Below are 25,137 nucleotides of genomic sequence, written 5' to 3' on the forward strand. Positions count from 1 at the left end.
AAAAAGGGGGGGCTATCTGGTCGCTCTGCCTGCACCCTGATCTGTGCTGGGGGCTGCACAGCCCACCCAGCACAGATCAGCTAAAACAGCGCTGGTCCTTAAGGGGGGGTAAAGGGTGGGTCCTCAAGTGGTTAAAGGTTATGTTGTTGCATCTATAGAGGAAGTTCTGAGTTCAGGTCCACTCTAATTACAACAGAACATCCAAAGTGGGTCTTGAAAGGATGTTTGCTACTTACCTGTTCTCTGTTTTGGATGGGCTTCTCTCCATTGCACTGCCCTGCCACCTGTTTGTGGCTCTGACTGCAGCCACTCGCACAGAGGACAAAGAAGCAGCTCATGCTCTGACCACTCGCCTCCTTGTAATTTCTTGCTCCTGCCCAGATGTGCACAGCAACCGAGGCCGGTACAGTGTTATCCGTTCTTGACAAGTACCGATCATACATCAGCGTCATTTCTCAAGTATGCATGCCCAGAGCACTATCGGCTGCTGTGCACATTTGGGCAGAAGCGTAAATTACAGGAATTATTTGTTGAATGGGGGGCAGAGCAGCACAACTGAAATTAGTCCATTCAAACCAGTGATCGCTAGTCAAAGTGTTGGACAGAATATTTTTTGGTGGTGGTGGTGGTGTGTGTGTGTGTGGGGGGGGGGGGGGGGGGGGGGGGAGGGGGGGATGTGGTTGTGTGGTTGGTGACAGCAGGCCTAGGGCACTGTAAAGTACAAATCCGGCTCTGAATACAGGGAGTCCCTTAGATACAAACAACCCACCGATCTTGTTGCATTTCGTTGCACACCTCCTACATGTGACATGAGGAGAGTGAGGTACCAGCACTAGAAGGAGCAGAAAACAGACAGGATGGTCTCACAGGCACAGCACTGGACTCCAGAGGGGAGGTTAGAGCACAGGTTCTGCTGCGCTATACTCTTCCTTTACACACTGGACTGGGGGAGATCAGGAGGTGTACAGGAACAGATAATGGGAAAGGAGACAGAGGGCGGCATAAAGGGGGACAGAGGGAGGCACAAAAGGGGACAGAAGAAGGCACAGTAGGACAGAGGGAGGCACAGAGAAATGCACACAGAGTTGGATCATCCACAAGGTAACTTAAGCAGGTGCCTAGGGCCTGGAGAGAGTCTAGGTGCTTGGTTTCTACTAGTCCCCAACAAATCTTGCCAAAAAAGCTAAGTAGATAAGTGGTGGGCCCAAAGTTGTTGCTTGCCTAAGGCACCATTTCACCTAAATCCATCTCTGGATGCACAGGGGGCAGAGGTGGCACAGGGGGACTGAAGGTAGCACAAGAAGACAGAAGGAGGCACAAAGGGAGACAGAAGGAGGCACAGGGGGACAGAAGGAGGCACAGGGGGACAGAAGGAGGCACAAACACCTGTGGGGTGTGGCTTTGTTTGGGAGCGGGCTTAGTCCAGGGGAATGTCTTAATTAGGGGCATGGCGCCCCCAGGACCAGTGGCACTCCAGTGGCTAGGAATGCCTATACCTAAAAACGCCCCTGCCTATTCGACCCATAGGCACAGAGGGACCCTGTAATGGATTGTAGCATTTGAGAATGGTCTGGGAAGCCTCTGGATTATCCAAAGACAGTGGCGTAGCTAAGAAGCTATGGGCCCTGGTGCAAATTTTAAATTGGGCCCTCCCAAGCACGCTATGCATAACAATTGATACCTCACACCAAAATCTGCCAAGGACAACTACGATGTCAGAGAAACAAGGAGGGGATGGGAAACAGTTTGTGAATGGTTACCAGTATTCAAAGCATCTATAGAAGTGATTATTACCAGCATGAGACTAAAAAAGAGGTAATATTGCGGTTGAGGGAGGACTCCTTGGGGCCCCTCTGGCCCAACGGCCCCGGTGCTATCGCAATCTCCACACCCCCTATTGTTACACCACTGTCCTAAGGCTTCCCACTAATGAGGTAATCATCTAATTTTTTACATTTTTCCCTATGTCAGGAATGCTTTAGTAGAACTGCAATAGGCAGCAATTGGATCCTGCAGTCTGATGCTTGCAAGTCCAGGTCCTTATTTTTACGGCTGGAGAGGCTGGGGTAGGGATAGGGATAGAAGCATAATGCATTTTTAGGTTAGTGAATGAATAGGCATTCCTTACTTTAATGTCCCTTAAATGCCAGGAAAGTATTGAATGAGAGCCCCTAGCATGTCATTATATTATTTCTCCATGAGCATAAACTGGCCTCTACTCTCCAGTTAACAAATAAGAAATCAATCAATTACATGACACTGATAATGCATGTATCTGCAGGTATTCTAGTAGTCGAGGTGATTTCCAAGAAACCACGTGAGGCAAGAGCATAAACAGGAGCAAGCTATACAAGGCTCATTGTAGAATGTGCTCTACAGCCGAGAGGAGGGGGACCTGAGACACAGAGTGGAGCACTGCACTGCACAGGCAAAAGGGAAACTGCTGTACTGTGATCGCTGCATACAGCAAGCAAGCCACAGCATCGCTTTCACCTCCTGCATTCCACTGGATTAGCTGACTAGAAACTGCGGTACGGAAATCCCTTATTATTCTTTCACTCAATGTCACCAGCAGGATCCAGCTCGCTACTAACAGGCGATACAAATAGTGCTGTGCTCATTCAATTCAGTCCCAACATACCCACCACCATTAACCGATTTCTGATGCCAACCTCTGATGTCCCCTCCAAGTTGTCCTGATTCCTACGTTCATGGGTTTTTTCCCTCTATGCATGAATACTTCCCTCTACTGGGCATGTGCGGACCTTACTTGTACATGCCCAGTGCTGCGCTGCAAGTTCATAGCCGCTCTCCTGGCCAGAAGAAGCCTATTCGCAGGGGTGTATCTAGCCTTTTCATCACTCTAGGTAAGGTGTTCTTTACCCCCCCCCCCCCCCCCCCCCCGAAAAAAAACCCCTATATACCCACGCACACACTAGAGAATACAAAGCATATGCCCTATAGGGTGGGTGCATAATACAGGGAGTCCCTGAGATACAAACAAGCAGCCGATCCTGTTGGATTTCATTGCAAACCTCTTTCCTGCACTACCCTAGCTCAGCTGCACTGTCACCTTTCCGCTGGAGTCCAGTGCTGCGCATGCAGCGTGACTACACATGACATGAGGAGAGTGAGGTACCAGCACTAGAAGGAGCAGAAAACAGACAGGATGGTCTCACAGGCACAGCACTGGACTCCAGAGGGGAGGTTAGAGCACAGGTTCTGCTGCGCTATACTCTTCCTTTACACACTGGACTGGGGGAGATCAGGAGGGAGACGGAAACAGATAGTGGGACAAAGGGGACAGAAAACAGCATAAAGAGGGACAGAAGGAGGCACAAAGGGGGACAAAAGGAGATACAGTGGGACAGAGGGAGGCACAGAGGGATGCACACAGAGCTGGATCATCCACAAGGCAACTTAGGCAGGTGCCTAGGGACTGCATAGAGTCTAGGAGCCCGATTTCTGCTAGCCTCAACAAATTTTGCCAAAAAAGCTAAGTGGCCATCAGGGGTTGGCCCAAAGTTGTTGCTTGCTTAGGGCACCATTTCACCCTAATCCATCTCTGGACACATGGGGCAGAAGTGGCACAAGCGGACTGAAGGTGGCACAAGAAGACAGAAGGAGGCACAAAGGGAGCCAGAAGGAGGCACAGGGGGACAGAAGGAGACACAAACACTCGTGGGGCTGTGGCTTTGTTTTGGCACGGGCATTAGTCCAGGGGCATGTCTTAATTCGCTAAGAAGCTATGGGCCCCGGTGCATATTTTAAATTGGGTTCTCCCAAGCACATTATACGTAACAATTGATACCGGGCACCAAAATCTGTCAAGGACAACTACGGTGATTGCTACACCACTGTCCTAAGGCTTCCCACTAATGAGGTAATTATCGAACTTTTGCAAATGTTTCACTATATCAGGAATGCTTTAGTAGAACTGCAATAGGCAGCAATAGGATCCTGCAGTCTGATGCTTGCAAGTCCAGGTCCTTATCATTACGGCTGGAGAAGGGATTGGGATAGAAGCATAATCCATTTTTAGGTTAGTGGATGAATAGGCATTCCTTACTTTAATGTCCCTTAAATGCCAGGTAAGTATTGAATGAGAGCCCCTAGCATGTCATTATATTATTTCTCCACGAGCATAAACTGGCCTCTACTCTCCAGTTCACAAATATTAGAAATCATTAATTACATGACACTGATAATGCATGTATTGGAGGCAGGCTAATAGTCGAGGTGATTTCCAAGAAACCACGTGAGGCAAGAATATAAATAGGAGGAGCGCTGTACAAGGCTCATTGTACAGAGTGCTCTACAGCAGAGAGGAGGGGGACCTGAGACAGAGCACACAGCGGCGGAGCACTGCACAAACAAAAGGGAAACTGCTGTGCTCCTTCTGATCGCTGCACACAGCAAGCATAGCTTTCACCTCCTGCATTCCACTGGATTAGCTGACTAGAAACTGCAGTACGGAAATCCCTTATTATTCTTTCCCTCATATTCTGAAGAACGAAAGCACCCGAACTCTGGAAGTTACAATGGTAAGCTCTACCTCAATTCACTCAATTCATTCTTGATATCTGCATCTCAGCTTCTGACTATGCGTGCAGAATTATCGTTATACTTGCTATACAGTAATGCAATGCATGTCACTTCCAGGTATGGGTGTAGTCAGTGTAATGCTCTTGTATGCCTACATGTCACACACGTGTTTGATCGGATCTTCTTGTATCAGTCTGGCACCTAACAGGGCTCATACACAGGAAATCATATGTAGACAGTGCTGCAGGAATATGTGATCCATAATAGAATTCATGTATTGCTATATGATAATGAAGTCATGGTGAACGTGATGGTGATGACTGTTCTACCTACACCACATGAGACTGCTGTGCAGGTAGTTCTGATTGGGAGAGCTACTTGTGACTTAGAGCAGTGTTTCTCAACATTATTACAGCATATACCCCTTTATTAATGACTGTGCTGACCAAGTACCCCCTGTTGTGAGTGAGTAATATCCTATGTACCCCTTGAGGCATACACATTGCTTAGAAGCGCTTCATAATTGTGTATAATTGCTTTTCAAACATTTCTTAATGCTTTTTTATTTATACTTCTTGTTCAGTTTATACCATGTGTTGAGAACCCAGGCTTGTAGTGCACTTTGTAAGAACATGTAAAAATAAATTCCTTTCTTATATTGTTGTACCCTATACACATAGGCTAAGCAAACTTTGACAGAGCCTCAGACCAAGGCGAAGTTTGACCAAAGCAGTCTTCTCAGTGGGTGGGAAGGGATAGGTTAATGTACTCTCACATATAATAGGTAGAACATAAATCTAGTACTAGACTGTCACTTATGCAAAGCTGTCAGGATACCTGGGTTGACACAGTATGCCTCACAAATAGAAATGCAAATACCTCTCCTGTAAGGTATTATAACCAATGAGGTCACTTGCATGTGTCAGACTCCATACTCTGTACAGTGTTCAGGGGAAATTCTGCAAGTGTGACTCTGAGTATTCGCAGTGGGTTCTTAAATCCCCGCACTCAACACACATCCTAGATGAGGTTCCTTACCAATTTACGTACTATTCATGAAGATAAGATACAGAGAGAGGGCAGGTTAGGGTTAATCTGGGTTCCTACCTGGTCCGGGGGCCCCATAACAGCTGCCATAACTAATGTTGTGCTCCCTACACAGTGTGCATTGTATAACCATAGATTGTAGTATTGTATGAACATTAGGGATAGTCAATGACATGCAAATAATTCCAGCTTGTTTGTAAATTTCAAGTCAGTTGTATACAGCTTGAGATTGGACCAATCAAATGAACTCCCCATCAGTTTTGATTGCGCCGATTTCAAGCTGCATACAGTTTGCATGTGAGCTTGAATTATTTGCATCTCATTGACCATCTCTATTGAACAATGCATGGCTCATGGTAACAGCTTTGCGGGCTACATAATAATGTATCTGCCAATGTAGTTGCAAACAAGTTTATATTTCCATAAATCTAAAATGGAATCTGTACCATGATACTAAAAGCTGCCTAACTTGTTAGGACTCCAAACCACCTGAGATCATGCTGAATGGCACATTGTAAAGGACAGACTTGTTATGCTGGGAATACACAATGAGTTTTTTTGGCAGATTTACTGGCCGATCGACTTCCAATAATTTTTTCGGCTTAATTTCCATTCACTTCTATGAGAAAATCGATTAGAAAAACGATCAAAATCAGATCGGACCTGTCGGAAAAACTCATGGTGTATTCCCAGCATTACTCTCATTCTGCTGTACGATGTATGCAGACAAACTACATGCATTGCAGTCCAACATTTAAGAAGCAGATTCACTCTCCAATAGACTTAACTATCTTTTTATGTTTTCTGTTTTTTTAAAGGCCTCCTTGTTCTTTCTTGTTGCGCTTTTTGGTTTGAGTGGAAGTGCAGTAAGTGCTGAAGAAAGTTCACCTACATATACAGAGACATACAAGAACCTGAAGGAAATGGTAAGCTATGTATAGAATGCAGAGAAACCTCCATAGCTTCTGGCAGCAGAAAAGAGATACAGAAGACGATCATATGATCCTGCTAAGATCAGAAAGCCAAAACACTGATATGGTTCCATCTTGCAGGATATTGGTTAGTTCAGTAAATCATCTCCTTTTTGGCTCTGCATCTATAATTGAAATGTGCAAAAAGGGCACCAGAACTTGTCTCGAATTTGGGTGCCGCCATAGTCTGCATTGAAAAATTGTGTGCCTATGCTGTATAATTTGGGCACCCAGAGTGGCAGAGTTCAGTATGTGATAGCCGAATTTAGTGCTTGTGGTTCTATTCTTTTAACTGATGCAGCAATGGTGAACATTGGCACTGGAGTTCAACTAATGTAAAACCAAACTCTGAGTCCTTGTGGCGCATGTATAGCCGAATAACTGTATTGGCTATATCTACAGGCAACTGCAGATATTGGTGCGGTGGTCAGGTGTAGGAGGGTTAATGTTAAAGAATGGGGGATGGGGGAGGTTGTGGTAGATAGTAACAGTAGTAGCACCATGCTAATTCACGACAAGCCTTTTTTTTTAATACCATTAACGATATTCAAATAACACAATTTTTACACAAATCCTCTATAATGACTCCTTTAAATGTTTGGAAAAAAATAAAAGTAGGAAAATAATTTATTTCAGTTTTTTCTCTATTATTCAAGATCTGGTCACCAGTTTTGTCCCACAGATGTATAAAAGATATGAGACATTTCTTGTTGGTGAACTAGACTGGAAAAGTGGAGAAAAGAAGCAATGTAATTACAGTGGAGAAAAAGGGGTTCCACTGAAACGAACTGAACAGCAAATTGTGGTGAACAAGTGGTGTAAGAGTGGAGAAGCCCCATTCACTGGAATAAATGGTGGAAATAAACACCAGAAATGGGGGACAAGTGCTTGTGAAATGTTCTCTTCGCCTTTTTTGCTCTGTAGCATGGTGTTTTCCACTGCTGAAGGGGCCAGTTTATAAGGAAGTGCTGATCTGCAGATCAGATCACTACTTCTTTATTATTTTTTATGCAGGTGGCTTCTTTATTACTACCATGTTTACCAGAAACTATTGTAATTACCTGAAAGTGGCAGTCTTTTAGCAGGTTATTTGGAGCCTATTGGGCTTGCACTGTGGGTGCAGATTGTCACTTTAAAAAATGGTGAATTGCAAACAGAGTATAAAACGAGCACGCCTTTTGTCTCCTGAAGCGTATGTCCAGTCTATGAAGTGGCCATCAGCTGATTTATTTGGCAGTCAACGTTGCATATGTGAGCTCTAGTTATCTCACAGAAAGTGAAATAGTGAGCACTGGTCACTGCTTTCTTAACTTGTTTACGGAACAACCGTAGTTTCTTTCAAACAATATACCGTAGCACACTTTCTCCTCAGTCAAAAATTCCAGTCAGTGATTGTTGGAGCCCCTCACACCTTGCTATCTGCTGGCTTTAATAGTTACAGAGAGACTCAGGAGAGGATATACTGGTTGTGCTGAGTGGGATGAGTGTCACAGACAGCTTTGTTTGCACAGCACTGTGTGTAAAGTCAATGGTGTTCACTCAGCAAGCAGCAATATATTGCATATGCACAATAAATATCTGTTTGTCCCCAGTGCTGTGCTTTCTAGTGGAGAGAGAAATAGTCCTGTAACAGCACCACTGTCATATCAAAAATCAACTATGGACTAATCGAGACCAGACCATGTATATAATCAAATTGCAAAAGCTTATTAATCCTAGCCAAAAAAACAAACAGTAGTAATCAGAACCTTAATAACAAGGACCTATGGCCTGTCCCACCAAGCAACAGAATGTTATAGTATAATCAATATCAGATATCTCTCCAATAGGGGCTAATAAAGCCCATACAGGAGTATGACCCGGGTCATGTGAGAGCGCTTAACTGTACAGAGCGCTAGCACACTGTAGATAGCCATACAATCATTGTTGGTAGTGGTGCACACCAATTGTATCATATTGAAAAGTGCTGTGCTTTCTGGGATATGTAGTTTTGTTCTGCTTGGTCATGTGACACAGCAGAGGAAGAAGGGTTAACCCTTTTCACTAATCACAGATTATAGCACAATTATTCCGCAGTAATGCTAATCAAGTGTCTTGACTTTTTATTATTGTTGTTGCTTTTGTTTTGCAGATTGATTCTCAGTTACTCAGCAGTGACTGTTTAATAAAAGTGAAGCTGCTACAACGTGATGGATTGGTGAGTTATATTTGTAGGTGTGTATGCTTTTTGTGTGCTTTTTGTTGCAATATATCATAATTTGTAAAAGTATTGTAGATTGCACACAAGCATTTTGCATTATTCATTTTATTGCCTCCCTGGTTGAGTTTGTAAAGCTGTCTTGCTAGGCCAATGTCAGAATTTGCTTGCGTGAGAGATCAGCCAGCCAATTTCCTTCCGTTATCCTATTTCCCAGTCACAGATTTAGTCAGAGAGCTTTTAGGGGACACTAGCCAGTCTCTTTGTGAGAACTGAACTAACCCTGCCAACTTCCTCCCTGAGCTCCACAGGATGGAAGAGGTGGGGAGGGGTGGGTCATCTTTTCCATACTGGGTAAGCAACTCTTACTCCTCTGGCAGCACCATATTTCTGAAGAGATCTTTGGGTCATGTGACTGACTTTCCACAGTGAGATTCTCTGAAACAGCTGCAGCAAACATAGACATTTTGTGCTCAATTCATATTTACCAACAATGTAAAGTCTAGGAAGGCTTAAACAAACAGCACATCTACTTCTTTCAGACTTCTCCCTGAAGCACCACCAGTCATTGGGAGTCAATGTATGCTGCATAAACTGATGGTGATTTAATGTCCATTGGCTATTTATTAGCTAGGAAAGGAGGAATAAGCTGTCCTGGCACATCAGCAACTAGTATTACCCATTTTGGGGACCGCAATTATTGAGAAAAATCCCAATGGTTAAATGTCGAGTTGTGTTTGTCTACGTAGTGTGATCTGTTTTGCAACTCGGGGAACTACTTAGCAGTTCTAAATTAAAAAAAGATACCACAAACCCTAAACATAGATATGTAATCAAATATGATGAGGCGTTACATAATAGTCTGACCTTTTCCACTTCTCCTTTAGGTCACATTTCTCCACTAAAAGTGTAAATCCATTTTCAAAAGTTAACCAGTTTTCTTCACCATGATTAGCAAACCTCAAATAATGAAGCCTCATAAATAAATGTGTCCAGTGTATCCAGGGAATAGGTTAGATATGTGTTGAGATAGCATCCGTTTCGACCATTATTCTGAAAATAATCGCAGAGAACTTCCAATAGTGTAACGTGTAAATATTCAGATTTATTGCTAAAAGGTCTGAAAATAAAGTTGTCACAGTGTACAGGAAATACTGATAAGCAGTGCTTGGTTGAGCTGCGTATCTTGATCTTCGCATGTTGCCGTTACAGAAGTCTGTGGCTTTGGCTTGGTGTTGTGTCCCCCAGGACTTAGTTAACTACCTCCTTGTTTTACTTTTAACCCTTCTTAGACAAGAGGAGAAACATAATAAAAGCAGAACGTAAAAACATCTAAAGTCCGGAAGTTTAAAATGTGCATCCAGGAATTTATGAGTCATTATTAAAAAGACAATTTAACACAGGGTCAGGAGCTAATGAAATTGGCCACTAATTGGTGCATGGCGCTCATCTGTCTGTCAGACAGCTGAGCCAGTGGTAACAAAGTGACAAATACGGAGATCATGGCAGGAACGCGCTATGGCAGTAGTTGACATCTGTGTCATGTCAGAGACTAATAGCCACAAAGAGGACATAGATTTCACCTACGTTGGTCCTGAAAGGGTAAATTACCATGTATTTACATGCATAGGGTAATCCCTTTGCATATTTCATGTACAACAGAGTAACCAAACAGCTCCGGTGACCCAAACCACTAGGAATGTATAGGGGGGGGGGGGGTAAAAGAGACCGCAAAGCCCTCCTACTAATAAGCAATGCTTGGTGAAATTTGCCTTCTTAAAACAGAAGGAAATTTGCAATAATTCAGCTACAAGTGAACATTTGTGGTTACCCACAATGCACCACTACTGAATATGCAAATTATCTAATCTAATTATCTAAATCGTTTTGGAACATTGGGTAGAAATCTTAGTGTATGACCAGCTTATCTTTGTAAAATATCCCTGATAACTAAAATTGGAAGAAACTGGATACATACATTAAGCTAATATTATTTGAATTCCATTGTCCTGTCTTCAACGACTTCCTGTGATCTATTGCAGTCACATTAGGGATCTGTTTATATAAACCCTTTTGTTTCTCTGTCCATCAAAGAATCACACTAACTATCACACCCACTGAAGAGGTAGGAGATTTTAGACTATTATGTAGCTCTTCTTTATGTTTGGTTTCATCGGAACTCAAAATGTACCTGAGGTGACGTGTATCATAAAAAGATAGACACGAGTATGTACAGTGCCAAGCACACAAATATAGTATCTAGGCTGTTTTTTATTTTTCTGCCTGAGACAGATAATTTTTCTATTTAGGTATGCAAGTGACAGTTTTTCTGAGGTGAGGATCTAGTCCAACTATAGTGTAACCTTCACTGATAAGGACTTACAGCCATAACACTCTTTTCTGAACAGCTTCTGAATGCAGGGATATATATTGTAGGCCTGAGTTCATATATTTTACATCTGAGACACAGAAAGATAATGAGCAGAGACAACAAAACATTAAATCTAAAGTTTTTAAACACAAAACTGGGGGAGATCATAAAAAACTTATTTTTAGGAGTAAGGATAGGTACAATTGTTTATATCATTTATTTTCACCTCAGAATTACTTTAAATGAAAAATATGCATTTTGGCTGATAGTTGCCATTTATTTATTTTATGCATACATTAATCCGTATTTTGTATTGATAGATGTGTCTTTACTTTTGATTTGTGCAAAGAACCCTATGAAAGCATAGCAATAACATACCAGCTCCATCCAGTTAGCATTGGTGGGTGTATATTTATATCCTGTATTCTTCTTTTTTTTTAGACAGAAAACTGTTATGCTAGAGGAGTATTGATTCAGCTCTGGGAGATCTTGAGCATCCTGAAATTTAAACCAAACTCCAAAAATGATAATTACACCAAAAGTCTACAAGAACTCTGGAGAGGTGCAGGCACTCTCTGTACCCCTGAAGAAATAGAACCGGTAAGAGGCGCATCTCTTTAGATACTGAACTAATTTGCAATGGTAAAATGCCAGGGTCTCTAGTATTGTATCAAAGACATACATTTGGCATTGACCCCCCCCCCCCCCCCCCCAAAAAAAAAGGTTTAATTTTATAATTGCATTGACTTTTTTATTTATTTGTTTTTTTTAGGAAGATGTCTCGGACTGCTCACGAGATACATCTTTGACTCCTGTTGAGATTTTGGAGAAAGTCAATGAATCAATTTTTATTTTGGAAAGTTTTCGCAAGGATTCTGGCTGTAAAGAGGAATGTAGGGACCTTTATGATAAATGCAGCGAAAATCAACACACCTTGAAAAAAGGTGAGATTACACAACAAAGCTTGCATGGCTATTGAATTTGTTTGTTTTTGAGGATATACGCTACACAGAAGATAATACTCTATTGTAGAATTTCATGTTTAGGTCCAGGATCTTTGTTTCAGTCCTTCTCTGTCTTTGCCAAATCTAATTTTCCTTACAGTCTAGCATGTCTGTCTTAACCCATGTCTCATTTACATTACCTAGTCCAGTAACAGTAAGAAGCTTGTAGTGTTAATATAAATCAGGCCATCATCAAAGCCTCTCCCTCTTTCTTTGAATTTTTCAGATCCTCAGTGTGCATGTCCTTCCCCAGCATCACCCTCTCTGTCCGGCACAACTACTCAGAAATCCCTGAATGACTTGTCAGAGATAGCTCCCAGAAAAAGCAGCTCATATGCATCATCTGTCTCCTTTACTACAACGTCTGTTACAGAATACATGAGCAACACTTATTCACAAAAGCTTCAACAGAGCTCACTGGGCATAGAAATGTCAACACTTATGGTAACAGATACCCCAGCTGAAGCACAGCCTCTGACCACCATCGTGGATAGTGTGCATGTTTCCACCACAGAGCAGATAGATGCATCCCCTGAGCCTCCACACAACAGTTTGGACATTCCAGTCACTCATGTGGAATTTCCAAAAGGTGTCACTGAATCAGTATCAAGCATGACCGAGCCTCAGACGCAACCATATCCCCAGTATTTCAACACAGAGAACACCAGTGCCCATGTCTCTGATGCTACTATATCACCCCATTCTACAGAGATGCTAAGTACTACAGATTCTTCTAAGCTAAATGGAGAATTAACTTTAATCACAGAAGCAATTCTTGGTGAAGTAGTAGAAAGTACTACAGAACCTGATGTTGTTTCACAGAGTACAGTGTCTGATTATTCTGAACTCAGCACGGAGCCTGGCATAGACTCATCATCCAGCATTGTCACCAAAATGCGACGCTCAGTTGAAAGTTTGGGTGGCAGTTCAGGAGAATTTGTGACAACACATGTTCAAACTGCCCTGTCCAGTGATGACAGCGCTACAACCCCATCTCATCTAACCTCATTTCATTCAAGCATTCTGCCAATTGTTGAGCTTCACCAAACTGGGCCACAGGAGAAAGTGACCAAGGAGAGAAACCTTGGTTGGGCTTCCTCCTACCTTCTTTCTTCTTTAACTACTAAATCTACCAGCTCTGGACATGAAAAGTTTTCTTCAGTGTCTAGAGTCCAGTCAACACTTTCAGAGACTTCTCAACACTCAGAAGTGACAGTACATGAGGCAGGGTACTTATCCAACAATCAGAAGCAGCAAGAGCAAAACGTAGCTGCCTTCACATCTGAGGACAGGGAAGATAAAGTTGCTGATCCTAGGCATGACTCTAATGTGCTCCCTATTATTGAAACAGAACTGCAGAATGATGGAAGAAAGAAAGAGCACACACAAAGCAACTTGTACCTGTTCATCTTACCAAGTGTTGTAGCAATAATCCTTCTGTGTGGACTTCTGTACACCCTGCATCGCTATAGGGTGAGTATCATGTCATTGTACTGACCCCAGGATATTTACTACAGATACATTATAACCCCTATGACACGTAGCTTGATTCATCAAACTGCTTTTGCTACAGCAGCACGAGTTAAAAGCCACTAGCGCGAGTTAAATAGAGCAAGCGCACACTACGCACTGTAGTGCGGCGTAGCGTGTGCTTCTCAATTACAGCCTCTTTCATAGTTTTGGCTGCTCTTTGCATCTACCAAGAGATGTGAAGTTTCGTGACCGCGATACTTTACTAGCGTGTCTGCTACTACATTAGCAGCCGCAGTAGTGTAGTATCACGGTCGCAATAGTTCACATTTCGCAGTAGATGCAAGCATCGGCCGTAACTAGGAAGGAGTGGCCAAAATTTAGGCACGTGCGCTGTATTTAACTCGCGCTGGTGGCTTTTAAATCGTGCTGCTACAGTAGCGCAGCTTGATGATCAAGCTGATGAACTTTGTGGAAGAGACTTGAGGCTGGATAAAATAATAATTCACTCTCAATCTATTGCAAGTGTACTGTAATGATTAGCAAGTGTACTGAGTAACAGAGCATACACATCAAATGTTAGACTGAAGTTTGACTATATTTATTAATAATAATCCAAACATTTGTATAGCACTTTTCTCCTGTCGGACTCAAATCGCTCAAGAGCTGCAGCCACTGGGACGCGCTTGAGAGGCCATCCTGTAGTGTTAGCGAGTTTTGCCTTGAACTTCTTACTGAATAGGTACTGAACCTAGCCAGGATTCAAACCCTATTCCATGTCAAAGGAAGTGCCTTTAGGCTGGTTTCACAGTGGGACGTTAAAGTCCCACGTTACAGCAGCCAGTAACGCAGCCTAACTCACAGCACTGTAAAATCAATGTGCTGTCCACAGTGCACACGTTGCGTTACATAGTAACGCAGCACGTTTAAACAAAGTGCTGCATGCTGTACGTTATACTCGGCTAAGCCAACGTTAGACTGTTTGCAAATGCTCAGTAATGTTGGAGGAGGAGGTCTCCCCTCCTCCTCCTCTGCAGCCAGCCACATGGCTAATTAATATTAACTGCACTGTGGTGACTCGTGCTGGGACTGTAGTGTTGTCCGGATCATGAACGAATCGTTCATTTGATCCGGATCTTTTTTATGAGTCGAATCATCCGGATCATCACAGTGAAAGATTCGGTTCACAGTGGATGTCTGTCTGGAAGAAACAGGAACATACAGAATGTACAGTGCAGGGAAAGTCCTGTCCTGCTAGTCATTTCACCCCTAGTCTGCTTCCCTAGTAAACTGATTCAAATGATTTGGTTCAAAGATCCGGATCTTTTCAATGATCTGATTCAAATGATCAGAATCCTTAAAAAGATCCAGACTTCCTATGACTAACCTGGAGCGGCTGCTTTGAGAGCTGCATAACGCAGCTCAATCTGACGTCCAACTTCAACACCACCATACATTGCGTTAGGGGCACGTTTATGCGACCATAACGTCCCCTAAAACGCAACGTCTTGGTGGGAAAGTAGCCTTAACCAGTACACTATCCAGCCACTATCCAGAGCATACACATAAAATGTTTGACTGAAGTTTGACTAGATTTGTTGCATGCTGCTTTCAGGTGTGTGATACAAATACTAATGCAGTCAAAGAGATAAGTGGGACTGCCAGGCAGCTGTATTGTATAAAAGGATTATATTAAATATGGCAGCTTCCGTAACCCTCTCACTTCATGTATTTTTTAAATCACTTATCTGGCTCCTAAAAATTGACACCTTCTGCTCTACATAGCATGCCCAAGTATTAGTGGTGTGTGTGCGCGCATGTGTGTGTATGGGTATGTGTGTGGCATGGAAGTACATACATAATTAGAGAAAAAGACCATTGTTACTGGGCTGTGTGACACATGGGCCTGTGCAGTACCCAGAAGTGATAAGAGAGGCTGGTTTCAGGCATTATATCTGCCACAGATTTATACTGAATGAGTATCTGTGTCACAACACTTCCTTAGTAATGCTGCTTTCTTGGGCTGCCTAAGCTTCCATGTTTCTGACTGCAGAGGAGGGAGGGCAGGAGCAGTACAAGAATCTCGGTGCAGGCTTCTCACAGAAAACATTAAGAAATGGCATAAATAATAGATCACAGCTAATCGATAAGTCAGCATTAAAATGGCCAGCCAGGAGTAAATGCAGAAGTTAAAGAGACACTGAAGCGAAAAAAAAATAAATTATGATATAATGAATTGGTTGTGTAGTACGGATAATTACTAGAACATTAGTAGCAAAGAAAATATTCTCATATTTTTAATTTCAGTTATATGGTGTTTTTTTTAACATTGCATCATTCTTTAATATTTACAGTTTACACACTACTCAGTATTCTAAATGATTTTACAGAGTAGGACAATGAACTATTGACCTGTCCTCTGGAGAGAAAAAGAAAATACAGTGACTGACAGTTGAGATAACAAGCTTCAGAAGACAGAGCTCTCTGCGACTTTGAAAGTCGTGGAGCTCAATGGCTCTTTTGCATAGATAACAACTGGAGTTTCTTAATTCTTCCTGTACTGGAAACAATATTAGACTTATGTCTCTGCTCCTAATGGTTTATTTCCTAGCTGTATTACACATACAAATCATTATATCATAATTTTTTTTCGCTTCAGTGTCTCTTTAAAGTATTTCTATGTAGGATCATTATGGGTAACTGCTATAACTAAGTTATCAGTTAGGGCTTGTTCACATTACACTAGCTTTTCTAAGCGCTTTGTGATTTTAAAAGCTCTTGCTAATGGTATCCTATGTGGGTGATCTCACTGGAGTGATGTGATTTTGTAAAATCCCCCAGAGCTTTTCAAAATCCCTAGTGCTTAAAAAGCACTTGTAGTGTGAACAAGCCCTAAGTCAAGTCAAGATACACAGCCAGAATTTGGCTGTTACTTAAAACGCACCCGAATCAACCCCATACCTATGAAACTACACATGCCATTGTTGGTAGTGTGATGATCTGATATCCACTGGTCTCACTGCTTGCTTGGGCTCTTCTCTGTTGTGCCACTCTGCCCCCTCCCCCCCCCCCCCCCCATTGGGAATAGTACACCAAGGAGCCGCGGATGCTCGGTGCAACACACCTAAAGTTGGGAGCATTCTGGGTATGTGTACCTCAGGAGTGCTGCTCATGGTGCTTCTGCCTCCTACTGTCAAATATGGATCCTGACTGCAATGCCTTCTAGTTCCCCATTCTGCGGCGAAAGCCACACACCATATATTGCCGGTATGAAGCCCAGCAACTGAGAATGGTATTTAATTTGTTACTCTTTGTTTTGTGGACCCCAAGTACATGATATAGTTATAGATATGGTTACTCTTTTTCTTTACAGATACTAAACAGACAGCTAAACAGACAGCAGGACCTGGCGTTACCTGAGCAAAGGTTAGTAAGTTTTACACCGTTCTCATATTTCATTAGCCACATGTACTGCCATAAACTACATACGTAATCCATACATCACCACTGTAATTAACCAACCAAGCTTAACCTCCTGAATTATGCACATTGAATACTGAGCACAGCCTTATTAGGCAGCAAAATTAAGTCCTGCATTTTAAGTGATACAAATGCCAAAGGTTATTTTCAGAAAAAGACAGAAGCATTTCAAAGCCAAAAAGAAAGACAAATATCACACATCACAATATATACAGTACATATGAGAGACCAAAACAGGAGGATCAGCAAATCTTCGCTGGCATAGACATCCATATTCCCACAAGATGAGAAGTAACAGGATCCCAGTGTTAGTGCACAGTTTTCTGATAATAGGATACCTTTACATGCTGATTTACTAGTGTTCAGTCACATTATATTATTTTTCAGGCCATAATATGCTACTGACCATAAAACACACCTAGGTTTAGAGGACAAAATCAGGGAAAAAAATACCAAACCTGGTGCATCCATGGTGCAGGGTGTCTTGTGGAGCTTCCAATTGCCCCCTCCCAGCTTTCTCTTTAACAATACACAATATATTGACTAGTACCATCAACATTAGAAATTAATATAGCTGATAAAATGCAATAAGGTGAATAGAAAGTGAATATGTGCAATAACTAAAAAGTAATTAATCAATAAACTAAAAGCAGTATATAAAAAACAATGGAAGTGGATGATTAACCACACAAATCACAAGAAGGTCAGGAGTAAGGGGCAATACTCGGGTGAAAAAGGAAAAAATATTACCTTTGAGGAAGCAACTCAGTGGCAAATAGGGATAGGTGACAGTGGGGCATTTCCTTCACCCTCTGAGTTTGGTCACTGTGGAAACAATAATTGTGGAGGCACCCCGCCCACCCCCTCAGGGTCCTGTGGTAACTGTCACAGCCCCCCCATCCTATCAGGCTCCGTTGTTAACAGTAACTGTTGCAGCCATCCAGCCCACTGGCTTAGGCTACTGTAACACCCCCAGGCAATTGAGCAAAACACAAGCTCTCACCTGATCCTAGCCAGCCAGCCAGCCACTTTTGTAGGAGAAAAATGGAACAGTAACCAGGAAAGAAACAGATGTCACTGCATGTACATATCTTCATGTCTGCCATATATAACTCTTCCTCATGGAACTAACATGCTTTTTATTTTATTTTTAGGCCTTTGAACAATGTGCTTGAGGAAGTGTAACTGGTAAGCATTGCTTATGATACTATATTTGACTCTAGTGCTGTCTGAGTATGCCAGCAACACTTTCTGTGGAAAAACACAGGTTGTGATGTATTATAGTTCAGCAGTCAAAAATCTCCAACTCATTTGATCAAATATTTCTAAAAACGTTAGAAAAATCTATTCTTTGTTTCTCAATCGAAAAAAAATATCTTCAGTTTTCTATACAATCAATCATTTTTATAGAAAAAAAACCTGGAAATTGATTGATGTTGTTGAATTGGGTATGACCACTTTTAGCGTGAGAAAATATGTTAATAGGAAATAGAGATCTGATCTGTATTACTGTTGCAAGTGTTTTTATTTCATATTTTATAAGGGCAACATATATATTTTCATATGACAATTTTTTTTCCTGAACGTTAAAATATACGACTTTTTACATGCACTTTATATCATGTGTGCAGTTAGCTACCATAATGTCACCATCTGTAACTCCCACTTTATTTCTTTTTCATATTTCACTTTTCTCTTAAAATATTGTTAGTTTTATATAGAATGTACTTGATCTGGGATGTTACTAAAAATCTATGTAAAGCATCTGCGAAATAGGTTTTATCTTGTAAAAAAGAAAGCTCATAGTGTCTGTGATGAGCCTTATCCTTGCAGGCCATATGTAATGTTTCAGAATCTTGTAACTGTAAACATGTAATGAGCAAATCCAGCTGCAATGTTTTCTTTTAGCATTTTGTGTGAGGTCAGGATTGGTTAGATACATTTTTTTTTTACTCCTTTTAAAACTTTTAATGCGTGCTTCTTTTAAATCCTTGGTTCCCCCTCCAGTGCCATTACACTCTTACGTTTCATATGTAATGCAGCTGTTGCTAAAAATTTCCTTTGGAGTCACATAACCCAGAAATATTTCCACAAAATATAGAACTGCCAGCAAAGGTAGGAGTTCCTTCCTCTGCATAGAGCATTACCTGACCATGCCCACCCTCAGGGTGAAAGTCGGCATGGCGGCTCTGTTTATAGTGAAAGACTAGCTGAGGCCCCCTTCCAGTTTCACTGACAACCTCATGTCCCTGATGATGGGATAGGAGGAGGAGTTTGGACAGAAAATAAATCAAGCAGTATGGCCTAGTGCACACCAGAGCGGTTCTGCTGCGGTTTGCGATCCGCTTGCGGGTGCGGATCCGCTAGGGTAATGTATTTCAATGGGCTGGTGCACACCAGAGCGGGAGGCGTTTTGCAGAAACGCATACTCCCGGGCTGCTGCAGATTTTGGATTGCGGATGCGTTTCTGCCTCAATGTTAAGTATAGGAAAAACGCAAACCACTCTGAAAAACGGCACTTCAGAGCAGTTTGCCAGGCGTTTTTTGTTACAGTAGCTGTTCAGTAACAGCTTTACTGTAACAATATATAAAATCTACTACACCAAAACTGCTACACAAAACCACAAAACGCTAGCTGAAACGCTACAGAAAAAGAAGAAAAAGCGTTTCAAAATCTGCTAGCATTTTACGGATCTGCTAGCGGTTTTTGGTGTGCACCAGGCCTATCTGACTTTAGCACAGGAAGGCAGCACTGCAAGCTTAGCCATCCAGGTAATAAAAACAAATTAATATTCCAGAAATAGTTTATGTGCAAAGCACAAAACTTTGTGTAGTACAAATTATAATATATTCAGCCCAATGGGACATATTTAATACATTTTGGTACATTTTATGTGCGCACAAAGTGCATGTTAAGGCTCTTTGCACACTATACAATCCGTCGCAAGGCACAATATCATCGCATCCCAATGCGGTACAATGATTATGCTATGGAGCTAGTACACTGATAACGCTGCATCGGGATAATGCACTGCATGCAGTGCGCTTGCAGGGTAACGTTTAATGGGTCAGAACGTGTCACGTGTCTAATGTGCGATGCTACTTTTTGGCAGCTTTGCGTTTCTATAGCAACGTACATAGGGCTTGATTCACTACACCGTGATAACTGATATCACGGTTGCGCTAACGTTTTGCGTGCGCTTTAACTTGCGTAACGTTTTTCACACGCAATCGCGAATGTTCACGCGAAAATGGCCGCATTTGCGTTGACGCTTGAAAATGTACGTTTGCATGCAAAAAACGTAACGCGTGCAAAACGCTAGCGCGGCTGGGATATCGGTTATCACGGTTTAGTGAATCAAGCCCATAGTGTGCAAGGAACCTAAGTGTCCTGCGTGTCACGTAATGTATGTAATGCACATTATGCAAAGAGCAAATACTTGGGTTGTACGATCAACATGCACGTTATGTATGTAATGCAAGTTGGGCTATGGGCAGCTAGCATAGCGCCAGTGGCGTAGCAATAGGGGGTGCACAGGTTCAACCACAGTATTCGCTCCTTATTGGTCCTGTGCTGATAATATTGATTTCTATAGATGCTTTGAATAGTAGTAACTAGTGGCCAGTAATGTGTATAACCCATTCCCTGCTGGCTGAGGTTGAAGAAACATCTCTTTTATTGTTTTGAATAACAAGGGAAATTAAGAGGACTCACTGTTCCCCATCCCCTTCTTGCACCTCTGACACTGTGGTTGTCCTTGATTGGTTTTGGTGTGCCCTTGTTATGTATAGAGTGCTTGGGTGGGAGGGCAATATAAAACTTGCACCTGGGCCCACAGCTTCTTAGCTACGCCACTGCGCAGCGCCAAGAAAACCTTATGTGCCCTGTTTGCGAAATGCCTTTAAAAACATGATCCTGACCTAGGGCTTTAAAATAATGATCCATTATATACATGTAAAAGCCGTACCTGAAGTTTTTTTTTTTTTTCAAAATGTAGATTGTGAATTTTATAGCTGTACTTCATGCACCAGTTAGACTGGAAAAGAAACGTAGGAAGAAATAACTCTGTACAATGTTCAGGCAGGTATGTTGCAATATCTCTTACAAAAGGTCTATGAGGAAATGCAAGCTCTAGGCTATGCTACCTAAGCAAACAGAATTTATAACTTTAACTCTTTGTGCTGCAAACCTCACTTCATGTTTCAATTTCTCACCTAGGAAAGTCTGTGTTTGGGAAGATTTTCTAAAGGAGCTCATCACCAGAATTCATTGTGTCTGGATTGCACATAAGGAGTGAATTTACACCTCTGTGTTGTCATGCCGTTTGATGCTTTGGATGTCTCGTCTCGTCGCCTACAAGGTTAAAATACGCAAAGCAGACGCACCTTGCTTCATTGTGAGCCGGAGGCAGACTTTCTTCCTGTGCCAGAAAAACGGTTGAAAAACATTTGTGACTAAAGGGATTGCATATTTACAGTGTGTCCTGCCTGCCGTGGCTGGGCATGTATTTTATTGGCAAGGCCTTGCTGTGGATAACACAAAGTGCTTCTCATAGGAAACCTTTGGAGGTCTGCGACAGTATCAAGCTCTGCTTAAGGATTTCCAGTGAACATTTTGTAAACAGTGGTTGTTTACATAAGTATGAATGTTAAAGTCCAGTCATGATAGCAATATTTTTGTAAATACCACCAATTTTTCATGATGTGGATGAAGTGGAGAGTATGCACAGATAAACAAACCGAACAGCAGCTGTTATCTGTTAACTGCAGTGGAAAAAGAGAGGCATAAAATGTATGTAAACACATTTAGGATGCCGTTTGGTTCATTTTTATTATCAAAAACCAAACAAAAAACGTTATACCTGATCCGTTAGCTGTGTTTTTTATCATTGTGTCCATTTTTATCACTTAACCCGAGGTGTGCAGGGGGAACATAATCTTGTCCCCATTGCTACCGTGGCCGTGTCATTTTTTTTATTTTTCATCTTTACCCCATTAATTTCTTTGATGTCTGCATTCAAACCTTTATCATCCTTATCAAAATTGCTATGCATCCCCATTACACATTTTAAGTAATTTGTATAATCAAACAAGAAAAACATGGGAAAAAAAACACCTGTATTATGTAATTAACAATTTTTTGCAAGCGTGTCTGAAAAACATACAAGTACAAGTGGACCTATTGGCACAAACTTTTCAAAGCATAAAAATAGGAAATGACAGTAGAAGTCATGGTATAACCTAGGCACTGAAGATTCCAGGAAAATCATTCAACAAAATAATGACCTAATGATGGATACAACAGGCCACCTAGTGCTGCACCTGGTATCCTCATTACACTGTGCCACCTCCACTTGATACACTAAGGCTTCTTGCACACCAAGACGTTGCATTAGGTGGCACGTTAAGGTCGCATAACGTGCACCTAACACAATGTATGGTGCTGCAAGAGCCGACGGTAGAGTGAGCCGCGTTAGGCGGCTCGATTCCTATAATGTCTCCCAGAGTGGCGCTGATTGGCCAGCGGGACCACGTGATGCGGAGCGAGACACTCCGCATCACGTGGTCCCGCCGGCCAATCAGCGCCCGCCAGTGCAGTGAATATTAAGTAGCCATGTGCGTGGCTACTGTAGCTGGCTCTCCCCGCCTCCTCTCCGCCCCCCACTGCGCATGTGCAAACAGTCTAACGCGGCTATAGCCGCTCCAACGCCGTAGCATGCTGCACTTTGCGCAGAACGTGCAGCGTTACATGTAACGCAACGTGGGCTGTGTGAACAGCCCACTTGTGTTACATTGCTGTGCGTTGGGGGAGCGTTACAGTGCGCCTGTAACGTCTTGGTGTGTAAGCAGCCTTAATGTTGTTGTGGCCCTCTAATCCTGTGCCCCGCTTCATTATGTGTCCCCATTTCTGTAATGCTCCAGCATACATAATCATTGAGCTTCCACTTTTCTCATGCTCCTGTATTAATTGCCCTCGGCACTTCATTAAAGTGGGCCTGAACTCTTGCACGGGCAGAAGGAAACATAGAGAAATGCTCACTGTATGTATTTAGAGAGTTTAGCCTGTCTTATCCCCCCTCATCTGAGACTAAGCACAAGTTGTACTTTGATCTCTCAGTTGTGTCAGCTCAGGAATCTCCTCTGCCACGGCAGAGCTGCTAATTTGCAAACATAGGATGTTGACAATATGTCTGCTTTTATGAAGGCAGGAAGTAGACCCACTGCAGATTTATTGAAGGTTTTGTATCAGCTGTAACTAAGAAATGTTTTTGTTTTTTTAAAGGTTGTTATGCTGTTGCATATCTTTTTTTTAGAGCAGAGAGGAAGTTCTGAGTTCAGGGCCATTTTATTGTACTCTGTACTTCAACATGTGCACCGCACTCCCTTTCATGTACGGCAGTATTGCCCCCTCCCCGAGAGCTCATCATGGCACAAAGGCTGCTGGGCATAGATCACTGATCTGGTGATAACCGTCCATTGTGGGTGTGCGAGTTAGGATACCTCTTCAGAGCAGCTCACTATGCCCAGCACCATTCTGATCTCTGCAGAGAGGGAGATGTTCCATTCATGGAAAGAAAGTATCATTCATTACTGCTTTATTTGACAAGCTTTGCTTGTATATAATATAATAATAGAATAAAAAATCTAGGTGGAAGGCAAACTTAAGAAAAAGTGGAGCAGATGTCCAAATCAGCCATTCAGAATCCCTTTTTTATCTGATCTATGGAATTTGCTTTTTTTCTCTTATAAACTGTTTTTTTTTGCCTGTAGTTTCACTTGCACCTATCTGCATTTGAAGTTGTTGTGGTTGTGGTCAGTGGAAATGCAGAGTTATAGAATGGCGGAGCATCTCATTATAGGAAGTGCATGCATGTTTGCACCATAAGGAGAGCTTTGGGCAAGGTTCACAGTGGGCACAGCGTGGCATTCCCTGTAAAAACAGAAACGCAACGGGAAAAACTTGCATCGCACATTATGTGAGTGTTGCGTTGCATACAGTGAAACATTGTCAGAAATGAATAGTATGCTTCACTTATGCTGTAATGCACTACATGCACTCCGTTGGATTGCATCACACTGGATGCATTCTGAACATCATGTAGATTTATAATTGCAGTGCTATTCTGTGTGGTAAAATGCCTCTGTTACATCGCACTGTAACACCCCTCTGTGAACTTGTTGCCAAGTCAGAGCTAAAAGCCAGATACCAATTCCGGCTAATCAGATTTAAAGGAAAAGTCCATTTTCTGCCAATATGAAATGTGAAATGCTACATTCAGGCCAAGATAAAATTAAGCAAGATAATGCATTTCAATTAATTACAAGCCAAGCATCCTGATTGCATTCTGATAAAAACAGGTACTTCCAGGAACCAGGAGCCTGCACCATACGTGTTGTTTACTGCTTATGACTAATCTGTTCACATTCAGGAAGCCCCAATATTAGATGCAATTACAAATTAACAGCTGTGTACATAAATACTTTTATTTATTAACTTACTTGTCTGGACAGGTATAGTTGGAAAACTGTTGTTAGTGCCAAGTATCAAACAGGAGTTGATCTCCTGTTGGAAATAAGATGTATTTGTGCTGGACACAAGATATCTTTGGACTGAATTCCTTTTATAGTTATTTTATATTGTAATATAATATTGTATTTTTTTAATTGTTTATTTAAAACAAAAAAGCTTCTGTATTTAATAAATGTATTTTATATATGTATTTGGTCACTGTGTAATTTATATATAGCACACTATATATCTTATTGCGTGTGTGTGTGTGTGTGTGTGTGTGTGTGTGTGTGTGTGTGTGTGTGTGTGTGTGTGTGTGTGTGTGTGTGTGTGTGTGTGTGTGTGTGTGTGTGTGTGTGTGTGTGTGTGTGTGTGTGTGTGTGTGTGTGTGCTTTGACTGTGTGTGTGTGTTTGTGTGCGGGCACTCTCGTGTGCTTCAGGCAGAAGAGGGTTTCATACCTTGATTTGTTGTGCAGGGCTGATGCAATTTGAAAAAGGGCATGCTGCCTGAAACATCTGTTATTGCTGCTGTCTTTCACATG

At 42.1% G+C, this 25,137-nt stretch overlaps 1 protein-coding gene and 1 long non-coding RNA gene across 5 annotated transcripts in view; one reads left to right on the forward strand and one right to left on the reverse strand.

Annotated features, from left to right (window-relative positions):
- LOC137546748 (uncharacterized) overlaps window positions 1-17,955 on the reverse strand; it is a 117,967-nt gene extending 100,012 nt beyond the window's left edge. For both annotated transcript variants that reach the window (XR_011026345.1, XR_011026346.1), the window contains exon 1: window positions 17,836-17,955. This is a non-coding gene — a long non-coding RNA (uncharacterized lncRNA). The remainder of the gene's footprint in view (window positions 1-17,835) is intronic.
- LOC137546747 (uncharacterized) lies at window positions 2,802-24,802 on the forward strand. Of its 3 annotated transcripts, XR_011026344.1 has the most exons (10): window positions 4,325-4,544; window positions 6,411-6,518; window positions 8,695-8,760; window positions 11,573-11,731; window positions 11,904-12,075; window positions 12,362-13,608; window positions 16,979-17,031; window positions 18,240-18,273; window positions 21,084-21,170; window positions 21,305-24,802. XR_011026344.1 is itself a non-coding variant. In XM_068269533.1 (9 exons), exons 2-8 carry the CDS (start codon window positions 6,516-6,518, stop codon window positions 18,268-18,270), a joined length of 1,731 nt encoding a protein of 576 aa, XP_068125634.1. In that variant the 5' UTR covers window positions 2,802-2,867; window positions 6,411-6,515; the 3' UTR covers window positions 18,271-18,273; window positions 21,305-24,802. The 3 variants fall into 3 exon arrangements, 2 of the variants coding, with proteins under 2 accessions (XP_068125634.1, XP_068125633.1); XM_068269533.1 differs by lacking the exons at window positions 4,325-4,544; window positions 21,084-21,170 and adding an exon at window positions 2,802-2,867; XM_068269532.1 differs by lacking the exon at window positions 21,084-21,170.
- Window positions 24,803-25,137: the final 335 nt, after the last annotated feature.

The sequence above is a fragment of the Hyperolius riggenbachi genome, chromosome 2 (genome assembly GCF_040937935.1).
Source record: "Hyperolius riggenbachi isolate aHypRig1 chromosome 2, aHypRig1.pri, whole genome shotgun sequence".
Taxonomy (NCBI): Eukaryota; Metazoa; Chordata; class Amphibia; order Anura; family Hyperoliidae; genus Hyperolius; species Hyperolius riggenbachi.